At 39.0% G+C, this 15,644-nt stretch overlaps 1 protein-coding gene across 3 annotated transcripts in view; it reads left to right on the top strand.

The window, feature by feature from the left end:
* Positions 1–6,568: 6,568 nt before the first annotated feature.
* Positions 6,569–15,644, top strand: part of LRP1 (LDL receptor protein 1) — a 109,285-nt gene continuing 100,209 nt past the window's right edge. For all 3 annotated transcript variants that reach the window (XM_089250733.1, XM_089250735.1, XM_089250734.1), the window contains exons 1-3: positions 6,569–6,829; positions 11,605–11,742; positions 13,020–13,148. In XM_089250733.1, the coding sequence (XP_089106859.1) occupies positions 6,739–6,829; positions 11,605–11,742; positions 13,020–13,148 (358 nt within the window). In that variant the 5' untranslated portion in view covers positions 6,569–6,738. The remainder of the gene's footprint in view (positions 6,830–11,604; positions 11,743–13,019; positions 13,149–15,644) is intronic.

The following is a 15,644-nucleotide window of genomic DNA, read 5'->3' on the forward strand; positions in this document are numbered from 1 at the left end:
CCCCATAAAACGGAGACGACGAAATTCTGTGGTGTTTGGTCAGAACATAACTCCAAAACCCCACTTGTGAGATATAAGCATTTTCATTGCATTTAAAAATCAAAAATAAAGCATACACGCAAATGAAAATATCATACATCAGCATGTTGTTTAGCCGTATGCATGCATTAGTGCATTTATCTTACTTCTAATTAGTTATAATTGGCAAGACTTGCTACTAGATCAAAAAACCATTTTTTGGAGATATCATGTTCTGATCAAACACCACAGAATTACTCATAAAAAAAAATATATATTTTTGGATAACGCTGTTCCGCCGCTTTTCTGAATGGGCTCAAGGGACCCAAAGTAATTGATACGGCCCTGGACAGAGGTGAATGCGCAGACATATTTTTTTTTAAGGGGGGGGGGGGTTAGTCATGGCCCCCTCTCCCCAGCGTGGTCCAACCCCTCGAGGTAAGACGCTTACATCCCTCTTGGGACAGAGCGTGGACCATGTCTGGACTTGGTCATGCCCCCACATACTAGATCCGGGCCCTTCTATATTGAATTAATTGCTTGAAAACAAAAAAATGATAAGAATTATAGCTAACCCTATCAGTCCCGGCATATTTATATCAGCCTTTCTCCAACTTCCCGATTTTTCTTTCTGGGAAAGTATGTATAATCGCTGGTAAAACGGTAAAAGTGATAAATGTAGTGAAATTTACTCACTTTCTTTATCGGGACCATTGATGATTATGCATAACTACTGGTGTATCACTTCTACACACTAACATATAGGAACCAATTGCGACCGAAGTCAAATGTCATATTAACGAGGACGATGCGAAAGTCGTATAAACGAGGTTCTATTGTATATTGTACCTCCCAAATAGCGGGAGTTTTGGTCCTATTGTTATCCATTATCGAGAGGTTCTACTGTAGTGTTTTTTGAGGAAGGGGGGAGCATGTGGGCATATGCATTGATATAATATAACCAGTTAATATAATAAGTTAATCTTATGTCAATGCATATGGGCCTTGCGTAAAATACAAAAAGCAGCCAATTTCGGGGCTGTAAAAATCGCCCATGAATATTAGCCACTTGAAATCTGAAGTCATGGAATAAATATTCAAGAAAAAAAATATACATATACTCTTTTGACTATCCGGCCTAATTTGGCAAAAGGGTGGGGACTATGCCCACTCCAATCTATGTGCGGGTGGTGCTTTCTTTTCTATCAGCTGAGGTGCTCATTTTTCTTTCGCTGGGGTGTTCAGAGTGACAGACTCGCATCGTGAGGACCCAGTGGTGGTCAGCTGAAGTTGATTTTCTGCGAATCCCTACTTCGAGGCAGGCTCCCCGTTAAAAAGTCCAACCACAAAGAGCACCAGACCTACAACGGTACAAATATTCAATCATTACTAGAGAGAGCCTGGAAGTTTAGGCACTAAAAACGGTCAAAATAGGGAGGTAAAAATGTCTAAAATAGGCATTGAAAAAAAGGAAAAATAACTGAAGCGTAAGGGATGGTATTTTTCGGCTCGAAATATACTGAGAAATTGAATTTTCTGGATGTTATGCCGAAACTAATATTCAAAAAGAGAAGTGATTTGTCTCATACGGTAATCGAACCCGGATCCCCTTGCATACCGGGCAAGTGCGCTAACCAATACACCACAGACACACTTTTCAACTCCTTATAACACGCATTAGTAGCGTGAAGCGCTGAGAGTGGAGACAGCAGCCTCCCTTAACTACAGCAAGTTATTTTTCGGCCCGAAATATAAAACAAATTATATTAATACAAAAACGCCAACTGGGGCGAAAAATGCTGTTAAGGGAGGCTGCTGTCTCCACTCAGTGCTTCATGTTTCTAATGCGTGTTATAAGGAATTCCAAAGTGTGTCTCCGGTGTATTGGTTAGCGCACTTGTCCAACGTGTAACGGCACCCGGGTTCGATTCCCGGAGAAGAAAAAATAACTTTTATTTCCATATATTAGTTTCGGCTATTCCAGAAAATTCAATTTCTCACTAAAGGCGTAAGGGTCCGAAAACTGGGGAAAAATTTTCTACATCGCTGAATCTACCGTTTCAATGATGGATCGTAATATTTGGCGTGGAAATATAGAAAGAAAGACTACGAATAAAAGAAAGTCCATGCCGATGAAAATGGTACAAGAAATTTACAATTCGGAATTAGTTCATAATCACGAGCCGGAAGATAATCGTGAGACAAATAATATACAGTACACCCCCTTATAACATTTTTCAAAAAATCATCATGAAAAACGTTGTAAGCGAGAAATTTTGATGAGTATTAGTGAAAGTTGGAAAATAAGTCGTACTAAGCGGGAAAACGTACAATGGGAACTTTAAGCGGGGATCCACTCTATACAAAGACGTCTCATCATTTCGAAAATATCAGTGTTAAAGATTGGAAATATACATTATATACAGTGAAACTTGGCTACAACGACACTCGATATAACGATAAATCCCTCTTCAACGATATTTCAAGCGAATCTTGCTTGGGATTGCCTATGCAGTCTAAAATGTTAAACTCCTACTGAATACAACGGTATTCTTTAGTACAATAAATCCCTCTATATCGATATTTTTTGAGGAGATTGCAAAACTCTCTCTCTCTCTCTCTGCTACAACGATATTTTTTATATTTCACTCAAAATCACCTTCAATATGTTTTTAAACTCCTCACTAGTTTTTGTTCTTTCGAGGATGACGATGATTGTTTTGCACCATCTGCACCTCCGAAAGTGTTAATGAAATTGCCGTGAAGCTACTTTCTGTGTAGTACACACAAATGATATACGGTAAACTACTTTACAGGGTGTAACAAACAACTCAATTTTATTCGTCAACCAATCAATTAGAATTTTTCTGCTGCCGAATAAATACTTAGAAATGCAATTTATGATGTGCTACTAACAACGCCAATTCAGAAACTGGAACTGTGTCTCGGGTCACTTAAACTGCACTGTGAATACGGCCCTAAATGATCTGAAAATGCGCCACAGATCACTTAAGTGTTACTTGAATGGTTGAGGCTTTCTAATGCAGCAGAAACGTATTAACCGATATTTGACTGCACCCGATTATTTTATGAGAGGGCAGAACTTATCAAAATAATTAATTATTTTGTAAATTGTTGAGAAAGTGATTTCTCGTGTAAAAAAGAAATAGAATATGAAAAAGTAGGACCAAAAAATTCATATGTGTGAAATTAGAATAATATTCAAAAGTCACAAATAGATGACGCTAAAAAACAAAACTAATTTTTTCAGGCGCGCACAAAATCGAAACCTAAACTGACTCGAAACGAAACAAAACTTGTTTACCAACCAAAATAAAAAGTAAAAACTATGTCAACCGATATTTCATTGCATCAGATTTCTCAGTGTAAATATATTTTATCACAATAATAATTTTTAACATAAATCTTTCCAAAAAAAGAGGTGAACATATTCCCATAATAGTCATTCAGAAATTAGTGTTTCAATTAAACAGCAGAGGGCGCTAGTAAAAACATTCATTTCCTGGCAGACGGATCAACACATCAATTTTTAACATCAACACTCTTTCAATTTCTCAACGAAATTGCACATAATTTTTACGTATGATTTACTGGCTATTTAACATGTTTGAGAAACTTCAAATTTTTCCCCTTCCCTTACCATTCCATCTACTACAATGAAGAAAATCAGACGAGGACAATCGACTTGTTACGGGAACACGTTTAAAATTCAAGCTCCATCCATCTGGATGGCAATCGATCCTCTTATTCTAAGGATCTGAAACTTAAAAAACTCAAAAAAGACATTTTTGCAAAAAAAAGTTTGAGAATAGGCAAAAAAAGGCAGTTATGGCATTTTGTCTGAACTTCCGGGCTCTAATCTAGGGGTTTCTTAACATTTTTCTGCCACGACCCAATATCAGCAACAAGATCACCTTTGGGTTGCCACCAAAATAGGTAAAGAACCTCTGCTCTAATCATTAGAATTCACTCACAATTGGAAGCATATAGATGGCAACACTGAAAATCAGACGACACTAGACACGCACTCACTCAGACTGTTAGGCACACACAACACACTCAAACCCCTCAATCAGAAATCAATTGCTCATGGCGATAGACCGGAGTTGTGCTCGGTTCGAAATATAGAAAAGAATGTAGTTATACACAGGGCTGCTGTCTATGTTTCGAATTGTGAGTGAAGTGTACCGTTGTAGGGTCTGGCGCTCTCTGCAGTGAAACATTTTAATGGTGAGATCGGCCCAAAGTTGGAAAATCACAGAAAACGATCACCACTGTGTCGCCTGTGAAAGCGGTCATTAGAGCCCAGCGTTGTTTGAATTCAGGCACTCAAAACTATCGGGCCTCTGGGCAAATGTTCTTCGCTTCTCCGCATTCTAGTTTCGACCCAGCATTGACTTCATATCCCGTGGCAGGCAGTGTCATCTCAACGCATGGGCCAATTCAGCACAGTCCGGGAGCCCCGAACAGATTAGATTCGGGTCACAATTCCCGAGAGTGAATGCGTAAATTTGCCTTATAGGGCCTCAGGAAAATCACTTCGCCCAGGGGCCTATGATGCTCTTAAGACGGCCCTGATAGTAGCAGGACCTCTAGTCTGAGATACGGCCGTAGCTGAGATTTTTGGCAGGGTCCACTATCAAGAGTGGTTCTTCGGCCCATTGGGCGCCGCTCTAGTAGGGGTGCCAAGTCCAGTTGAAAGGGCTTCTCGCATGGGTAAACGGGGCACGTGCGAAGCCCCCCCCACAAATTCTCGGGGACTATTCGGATACCAAAATCAACATTTTCTAACGACATATTAATTTTCATCTAGAAGAACTTTAACAGAAGTTTTTAATTTTCTATCGTGTTGGAGGTGTGTGTGTGTGTGGGGGGGGGGGGTGGAGTCACGGGCTCCCCATGTCCCTCTACTCCTGTGTGTACGTCTCTGCCTCAAAGAATGCTTTTTGCCCATAGGTATATGCTCAACCTTTGCCCCGCCGACCAAATGTGGCTCTCAGAGTCATCTGATGTGGTCCGTAACCTCACACATGATTTTGTAGAGATCAACTAAGCGGAACTTCCCACAGACTCGTGGTGCAGTTCCATTTTACCTGAGGGATTCACGGTGCAGTTCCAGAGAATTTCAGCTGACCACGACACATTTTCGGATCACTCAATAAGGGACCCGCTGCACATTTACAGCAGACGGTAGCACATTCGTCGTAGACGGTTCACGCACACTTGCATATCACTCAAGCCCCATATTGCAGTTAGAAATCACTCAAGTGACCCGCGGCACATTCCCACCTCACTTAAGTGATCCCCGCGGCACATTCACAAATCACATAATTGATCTGGGGCACTGCTCCAAATCATTATGAAGTTGCCCGCGGCACATTGTTATTTCAATTAAGTGGTCCGTGCCACATTCATAGATTACTTATGTGCCCGCGACATGTTTTCAAACCAGTGAAGTACCTCGCACTCTCCCAAAGGTTTAAGCACCTTTGGGAGCACCAAAGGTTAAGCACCCTACATACAGGGGGGGGCCTCAAAAAAAGTCGGATTTCCCTAGGGCCGAGCCGTTCCTCATAAGTTCCTCAAATCCTAGGCCCTGTCTCTATAGCGAATTTATGTAGTGAGGAAACAATGTAAGAATCATCCCGGACCTCTGGGTGGAGTTATATCATACCTATATTTGAGGGGGAGCGCATGTCGTAGTGGGGGACTCAACACAATTTGAATTCAGTTATTGACCGTGCTGAAGTGCCGTCTTAACTCATGGTCATGCGTGGGCACGGCCAACACAGCATGGCCCGGAGCCTCAAGAGAAGAGGAGCAGGTAGATGCTTGGTTAGCTGGGACAAGCACGCATTTTGGCGCCCCTCTGTAATGTTGAAGAGGACGTTAGAGGATGAAATTTGAGCCCTCTCCGGTCCGGTGCACGGGGCACCAGACCCGCTTGCTCCCCCGTAGTTGCGGCCCTGAAGAGGAGCCTCACAAAAATCATATCTGGTTGAAATATTCGAGAACAATCATGTAAATTCACCTGGTTGGGCCGCAGAAAAATCACTCGGCTCGGGGGCCCATGATGCTCTAAAGGCGGCTCTGATGTATTTGGTCCACGCACAGAGGTGGATTTAACGGCAGGTGAACCGGCCACGCACTCCTTTCACACTTTTTCCTAATTTAAGGGGCCCAATATTTTCTTTTTGGGCCCTCGACCGACTTTAATCCGCCACTGCCCACGCAGGAATCGGCCCCAACAGATTCGAAGTCGTACGCGGTAACGAAAACTCCTCCGGCAACAACATTCATTTATATATTGATTCTCGACTAGATTTAGTGATTTCATTTCAAAATTAATTTGATTTAAATCGCAACAAAGTGAAAATGCTCCAACTTTTGGATCGCTGATGATAATATTTCGCGTACCGTTATAATATGGATCGATTCGAGGTCATAACCGCCGTACTCCTTCCTCTCTCTTTCTCTCTTTTCTCCATCCTCTCGTCCTCCAGAGCTTATGTTGTTTATGTGATGGAGCTGCTGCATCTTGTTGTGATTGAGCTGCTGCTGCTGCGCGATAAATAAAGAAGGAGCGAGCGTGTGTGTGTATTTAACGTGCTTGTGCTCCTTTCGCAATCTGCATTAGAGTAATTATTATGTAGGCGAACACACAACATTTGTGTATTTGTCCAGCAGCACAAAACGGAGATGTCTTTCCAAAGTTTTTCTCCATTGTATTTTGTGTTTGTATATCTGCTCATCGGACAAGTTGTATATATCCCAGCCTCGAGTGAGAGCGGTAAGTGCAATCGCTCCCCACGATCTTTTCTTATCTTGTCGCGCACGTTATTTACTTACAAGAAAGTTATTCCGTAGTTTGTCGTTTTCCCCCCCATCATATCCTCTTTTATTGCTAATTAAGTAAATATAATTAGCTAGAAACATGAACATGTGCTAACACGTACTTCTAGAAGAAATGAAATTAAAAGTTGAATATGAAATGTATTTATCATTTCCTATGCAACAGGGTTTGATGAATCCTGCTCGCCGTGGTGACTGGAAATTTTAAATTGGCGCCTAAAGTTTTGTACCTGCAGGGCTTGACAAAAAAAAGAAACAAAAGAAAATTAAGCACCAGCCAAATTTCTAAGGCTCCATGATTTGGTTTTATAAAAAACGGTTCAAGATAATCAAGGAAATAGACATTTCCCATATATTATTCTGCGAGACCAGAATGCGAGCTGATCTCCCCATTAAAAAGCTTCACCACACAGCAGCAGGCCTGCAATGATACAAGTATTCAATCACTGTACTTCACTCATAGTTTGAAATGTAGATGACTGCAATATAACAAGCATTACACAGATAAATAGAACCACTCGCAGCCCCCAGACTAAAGTATTACACAGAAACAAACTTTGCATTAGGTTCGTGGCGCAGTTTGACTAAATTCGTTCCAATCCAATACATCGGGTTCACTACACGTGTTTGCAGCTTCTAATCTGCCCCAGGTCTTCTTCGACCACCTGCTTACTTCATTGAGATAGGGCGATAGGCCACGATCTGGTTAGGAGGATAATATGTCAAGGTGAACCATTGGCGGAGATACAGGGGCATTGTCACGTATATATGAATTGATATCATCATCATCATCATGCCCCTCAGTGATAATGACCATGCCCTCCCCCCCAGACTTCCAAGTCTATCTCCGCCTATTAGGTGAACTCTCTGAAGGAAAAGTCTACTAGTTTCTATCGGGAATCAAACCCAGGTTCTCTTGAAACAGGGCAAGTGCACTACCATATACACCACTGGAGACATGACTGTGCATTTTGTAGTATTTTATGCACTGTGGCTTCACACTAAAGTAGAGGCATTAATACACTTTCTCAACTTCAGCAAATGGCTCCCTAGGCAGGATGATAGAGTGAGACAGGTTTTTTCATATCAAGATGCATGCATTAAACACCTAATACATGATGTATTGGGCTAGGAAAAAAGTTTCCTCATTTCCACCTTTCTCTATCTACTGTCCCACCCGAGGGAAGGGACATTTGCTGAAGTTACGGGAAGACATTAATGCCTCTACTTCAGCCCCCATGCCACAGTGCATGAAAATAGGAAGGTAGGTCGTGACTCCAGTGGTCTATCTGAGGCAGTTTAACAAAGAATCTCTTCTAAAAACCTTTGTCAGTGCCCCCCGCCGCTGCTCCTGAAAAAGTTGGAGTCACACCATACCAGGGTGCTGCAGTTCACGGTTTGAATTTTTAGAACCCCTGTAATACATCAAGGAACTAGACTTTTCATGGATATTACGCAGAGTTGAAACCTGAAAGAAAAGTCACCTGGTTTCCTCTGGAAATTAAATGCAGGTCCTCTTGCAAACTGGGCAAGTGCGCTGCTACACTACTGGAGACACAACCCTGCCTTCATTATTTCATGCACTGTGGAGTTAGGTGCTGAAATAGAAGCAATTAACAGCCGTCCTTAACTTCAGCAAATGCCCCTTCCCTTTCATGTGGGATGGTAGAGAGAAGGGGCCAGCTTTTTCTCAGCCCAGTACATCGAGGAAATAAACATTTTCTGGGTATTATGCAGAGTGAACTCCGGAAAAAAAAAAGAAAAATGATTGTGTCTCCAGTGATGTATATGGTAGCACACTTATCCGATTTGCAAGTGGACCTGGGTTTGATTACCAGTGGAGACAAGATGACTTTTCTTTCTGAGTTCTCAGCAAAATATCCAGGAAAATGTCTACTTCCTTGATATATTAGGCTGAGGAAAAGCCGTCTCACTATCCTAAATAATGTTTCGAATTTTCCGGGACTTTATATCCCCATCCTGCATTGAGAAACAGACACACTGTCATGAAATCAGAAAATTTTGGGTACCAATATCAATTTTCTAGTCATCATGGTTACCTATCCTTGGGATTTGTCAAGACCTGGTATGTGTTATTCTTAAATATAACAAAATTTTTTTTTCAGAATTCATATTTGCATGCCTATCACTTAACCATACGTTTAATCGGTATGTGCAGTGGCATATTTATGGGGGGGGGGGGGATTTACAGGCTATATCTCAAGGTCTCAAATTCAGTCCCAGGTGTGGCAAATTTGAGGAATGAGTGGTCAAGGGAGATGAGCTAGAAATTTGTATAACCCACAGATGATAAAACCTTAAATAATAGTTACTGTAGGACCTAGGACAAGATCAGTGAGTAACCAAACGAGTGATCTAGATAGTTTGCAAGCATGTGAGTGAAAAAAAAATGTGCTAGCATATGAGTGACCTAGATAGTGAGGGAAGCAAAAGAATAACTCAGATGTGTGAGAGCATAACAACAGTGTGTGCAAGCATATGAATGACAAAGTTATGTAGAGCAGAGCTTGACAAATCTTAAAAAATCTTTAGGGGCCAGCAAAATCTCTTAAGAGCCAAAAATTACTTCAATCTTGAGAAAACGATCCTAAATAATAGTTTTTTTAACTTTTCCGGTAAAATTTTACATGCAAATACCGATTTATAGTCGCTATGGTGACCGCTGACATAGAGAGTGTGTGAGCATAGGAGTAACCAAAAAAGTACACAAGCATATGGGTGATCAAAAGAGTGGCCATGGCTTAGAGACACGAGCATATCTGCAGGAGGGAGTGGTGGTGGGGGGGGGGGGGTAAAATGGATTTATGACGTTGTTCCTGCGGGCTATTCAAATTTTGTAACTTTTTCCCCTCTTGTAATTTAATATTCTTGGCCACCAATTAAATAAATGTGCCGCCCTGGGCTATAGCTCCCTCCCCTCCAAATATATATCTGGTGTGAGGTTATAACACATAACACAGAGAGGTAAATTCTAAGAATGAGCGGTCAAGGAAACCAGACTAGAATGAGAGAAGGGCAGAAAATTCATGTAGCTCACTCATGGCAAAACCATAAATCCACCTCTGGGTACATGCAAAAACATGTGCATGTGTGTGTACATGCAAGGCCTTAACATATTTATGTTTTCAGAGTTGTGCTTGTTTCATGTTCCTGCTGTGCTGCAATCTGTCTTTCATATTTTGAAGTGAAGATGGTATATGAGATTTAATTTCCATATTATGCAAGTATCATGTTGTAGGTCTGCCTGTCCTCTGCAGAGACACTTTTTCAAATGGGACTGTCATGTCTAGTAGCAGGTAAAAATAGTAACCAAAAGAGCACTGTGCTGCTAGCAGACGTTAAACCCCTGGTCCTCATGAGTCCATTGCAATTCCCACACAACTGCACAGCGTCCCCATATTTCACTTACAGATTCTAGAAACTGTCATTTATCATGGCACGAATAACACATGTAAAGAACAATGTAACAATGTTTTTAACTTCTTCATGACTTAATGTTGGCTTGACGTTTAGAAAAAAATAGTGTTTCTCTTGAGAACACATCTCAACGATACTCAGAATAGAATGCATGATGTAAGAGGAAAATAACAAGTAAAATGAAAAGGAATAATCTTCACACTTCACAAGAAAATGGTATCATCCCAGAACAAAATTAAATAGTGACACGAATAATCCCAGCGGAAACAAAAAATTAGCTGAAAAAGAAGAGTAGCCCTCAAAAAAAAAATTTTACTATGGCTGTTTCCCAGAGATTTAAACAAGCCCTGTCTTAATTATCTGTCTGACAATGTCAGTAGATTCATGAGTTATTCGTCAGGGGATAATGTAACTTTTTAGGTGTTATGAAAACCACACATTTCTTTTAAACTTACAAAAAAAACCGTTCATACCGGGTCCCCCAGGGTTGAAGCCTCTGTTAGCCTCCCTTATGCGAAGAGTCCATACATATTGCAGCTGTATAATGAATTAAATTAAGGGCACAACAGGAGTAGGAAATCTCCCTCTCCACACTTTTAAGAGTAATTTTCTATTACGTGATTCTGGATAATCAGAGCTTTCAGTAATCCGAGATGGTCTTGGTCCCCCTATTCACCTCAGGTTAATGAGACTCTTCTGTACATTGAAAACTGTGTATAGACTATATTTATACTTGTACATGTTACTTTGAATCTCATATTTTAATGCATATTGTGTATAAGAGAGCCCTCTAGGTACCTTAAAATTGGAGCCCCTGAACTCGTTGTGTAATCTGATTCTCTTTGTTATATGTCTGACCCCTGACTCATCTATGAATTTCAGTCTGTACCCGAGACACATTAAACAATTTTTTGTAGAAAATTATAGGAAATCCCGTTTTGGCTAAAATTTTGGCTTAGGAATGTGATTCTGGAACAAATTATCTTCATTAGCTGAGTAGTTATCACTAGTTTTATCGATTATTAGTGGTTTGATGTGTATCTTTGTAACACAGAAGACCCTGTCTTTAAAATGGAATATTATATCAATCTCTTGATTTTCCTTTTCACACTGGTTCCACCCTTTATTACTTGCTATAAAATATAATTTGGAAATAATTTTTGTCAAATTTTCTAAGAGAGGAATGTTCATAACATTGTTTTTTTGCATTCATTCAAAGAGTTACTTTAATAAACTGAGACTCCCTATTTTTTTTCTTGCTTCCAAATTGCATAGAAATACAAACCTGTACTCAAGGCCAGTTTCAGTGCCGGAAAAGTGGACAATGCATTCCTATAGGCTGGGTATGTGATGGTGATGTAGATTGTTCAATCGATGGTCACAGTGATAACACAGATGAAGAAGCTTCAGTCTGTAAGCCCAGTTTTCTTTTGTCATTTAAAATTCTGAAAATATGTTTTTATAATGCGTAAATGAAAATTTCTCTAGATAAAAGATAATTAAAAAATGAATTTATAGTGGAAAAATAAATAAGTTGCCATTTTTGTTCAGCAAAGGAATGAAGTTATTTAGTAGTATGAAAGAATACTTAAAATTTTTGGTTCTACTTCCTTTTCTCTCTTATACATCAAAGGTATTAAACAGGTGACCATAGATACCATAATTATGTTAAGTTGTATTTATTATCATAATGATCAATCTGTGCATTTCAAGGAAAAATAACTTGAATCAATTTTTTCTGAAGTATCTCAATATGAATAATTATATTAAATTTTGGTTACAGTTCTGTACCTCAGAACCATACTAACCGTACATCCATTTTTGTCAATTTTGAGATATTACTGTATCCTTGTAGTTCTCATTCTGCAGTTTTAGGGCCATAGTATTGTATTTTAGTTAAAATCTGTTCTTTAGAATCATACTATCGTATGTCCATTTGAGTAATTTTACAGCATAAAGAGAAAGTTGCGGTTCCCAACTTTGAGGCGCAAATGTGAGCCAATCTCCCCTTTAAATTTAAAAAGTCTCGCCATAGAGAGCAACAGGTCTGCAACAGTACAATTATTCAATCATTATACTTCACTCATAGTTAGAAAAATTGATGGTAGGTGGCAGCGCTACACATAACAAGCATTACACAGAAACAAATAATTTCATGTTAGGTTCACTACATGTACACGCACATTCAGGCATATACCAATTTGTTAGAAATTCTGCAGACGAATATGTACCAGGTGCATGTAAGGTTGAGTAGTAGTAGTATATGAAGAGAAAACAATAACAATTATTGTTTTCCCTTCATGCTGTAAAATCACTCAAATAGACATTAGATAATATGGTTCTGAGGTACAGAGTTATTATCACTCTTTTGAAAACATTTTTTCTTTTAATATACAGCCAATTCCTGATTCAACAACTTTTTTGAAGTCCTTGTGTGTATATTTTTCTTCATCTTCACCCTGATTTAACCATTTTCCTCAATTTACCAAAGATAAATGTTTGTCTTATCCAATTCTTTTAAATCAGGGTGTGTCTGTATCAGTGGTTTTCTTTTTTTAAATAACTGAAGATATTTTAGCCAATATTATTTATTATTATCTAGTTTCAAAATTATCATACATAGGTAAAATTTTCTAATTGCACTTCATAACTAAAAAATCAAATTAGTTATTTTACAATTTTTTTTATAGGTCAAGGTGATCATACTTGTCCAAAAAATTATTTCCGGTGCAGTGATGGGATAACCTGCAAGAGGATTTTGAAGCTATGTGACGGGGTCCATGACTGTCCAGATTTTTCTGACGAAGGTCCCTTTTGTTGTGAGTAAATCTGTTTCAGATGCTTGGTTTTGAATCAATGTATATACACTCTGCATAGGCGGAGATAGATTAAAGACTGGGGGGGGGGGGGAGGATGATAAGATAATGCCAGTTCATATACAGTGAAACCTTGATATAACAATATTCTGCCAGTCATGAAAAAATATCATTGTAGAGGGATTATCATTTACAGAGAGGCAACATTGTCATCACTTGCCATCAAATTTATGATGTTGGTGGTATAATTTCTAAATCTGTATTGTTAGTACCATTAGAAAATGTGCTTTAAAGTATTTATTTGTCATGAAAAATTTTAATTAGTTGATTACTGAAATTCATTCCAAATGCATTGTTCCTGTATAGAAGTTTACCATATTGCACTTATGTGTTCTACAGAGAAAGTGGCATTATTAACAGTTTTATCAACATTTTTGGTGATCATGTTCAAAACACACAGATGTTATTAGACGCTCTTGGAAGAATGAAAACAAGTGTCGGAGTTAAAATTAAATTCAAGACGATTTTAAGTGAAGTATAAAAAAAAATATTTGTAGTTTTCAAATTCTCTTAAAATATGTCATTATATAGAGAGATTTATCATAGTACAGGCTATTGTTTTATCAAGAAGTGTTTAACAATAGACTATTGGCAATTATAAACAAGATTTGAAAACATAGTTGTCGAGGTATTTATCGTTATTGTAGTGAGGTTTCACTGTATATGCATGCAAATACATTACATCAGTTGGCTCAGCCATTGAAGCTTGTCCCCTCCCCTCGTATCTCTGCACATGACACTCTGTTGTGAAAACATAATGGGGCAGTTGTTTCTTTGGGCATCTTTTTTGTTTTTCACACATATTCAACCATGTTTTTTGCAATTCGACATAAATCTCTAAATGATCCACAACATTTTATATTTTTCTCTTAAGCTTTATTAATCAAATCATACTCCATTTATTTTATTTACTTGATGATGCAATGTCAAATGCACATGTAGATATGCATATCTATTGATGTCGCATCAAAAATTTTGGGCCACTCTATTCGAATTTATTCTTTTACTAGAAAATAAGTAAGAAGTCTTCTTCTTAGTAGAAATAAATGTATGCATAGTGCAAAAGAATATATTGCGGTACCTATATTAAAAAAAAAAAGTTGTTTTTTGATGGATTATTCAGCTGGCATTGAACATTGGAGTATGAGCTGGTTCAAGTGTAAAACAATTTAGAATTATGTAAAGTACTTCCTTAAGTTTTCGTTCAATATCCGGTTGATTCATATCGAATTGGATATATCCGATTGTTCATATTGAAAAATTCTTTTAAACTTGAAATATTTCTTAAATGGAAGACTATTTGAAATACACATATTTTTGCAACACACGCACGCACGCAGACAGACAGACATGACCGCTGACCGTCCAGAGAGACCATCTTGGGATGGTTTGCGCTCTTTCCCAAAGGGAACACATGCACACAATTGAATTTATAACAGTTGAGGAGTTGTTTTATATGAACAACACAATAACACTACTGCTTACATGCACAACACTACAATAAGCCTACATCTATTGTAGAGGAAAAGGAAAAAAAAAAATCCATAAATAAACCATCAATCATTGACGACTGTTTTTTTCATTCATTTTTATATACAAATACAAATACCACGCCACAACAGGCAAACTGCCCGACGAGGTGGCTGACCTAAGAACATCATGGATCCCCGAGCCATTTTGTGGAGGCCCTACCTACTACTGCTACACCACTCATGCACCCTGCCCACAACCCCCCCCCCCCGCGGAACCCCCAACGAATCGGTAGATGCGGGAATGTGCGTGTACGTGTAGTGAAACCTGACGTGAAGTTTTTTTGTTTCTCTGTAATGCTTGTTATGTGTAGTGCTGCCATCTGCCACCAGTTTTTCTAACTATGAGTGAAGTGTTATGATTGAATGATTTATCGTTGCAGGACTGTTGCTCTCTGTGGCGAGACTTTTTAACGGGGAGATCGGCTCACATTTGCGCCTTGAAGTTGGGAACCACAGAAAACCAACTTCAGCCGACCACCACTGTGGGGTTCGAACCCAGATCCTCGCATCGCGAGTCCGTCACTATAACCACTCGACCACCACAGCGGCACTTTATTCACTACGTTCTAGTTATCTAAAAATTTAGAGAGTAAATTATAAAAAACCATAATTGATGAATATAGTGAGATGGCCACCTCTATTCCACAGCCAGTTTTTCTTGGAGCAGACAATTTAGGCTCCATAGACATAATACGAAAACCACCTCCTGCCTTTCCCAGCCACCTCTGCATGAAGTCAGCTGCCAACCTGTCTGTAGCCACTTCCTTATAACTATCCGGATTATATGCACTTAAAAAGTGGCAAAATATGCAAATATGCACTTAAAAAGGCTAAAACATGCACTTAAAAAGGCTAAAACATGCATTTAAAAAGCCGAAATATGCATTTAAAAATGCCAAAATATATA

Source organism: Pholcus phalangioides, unplaced genomic scaffold, assembly GCF_987345545.1.
Source record: "Pholcus phalangioides strain wild (caught in Gottingen) unplaced genomic scaffold, Ppha-v1.0 ptg000024l_1, whole genome shotgun sequence".
Lineage (NCBI taxonomy): Eukaryota > Metazoa > Arthropoda > Arachnida > Araneae > Pholcidae > Pholcus > Pholcus phalangioides.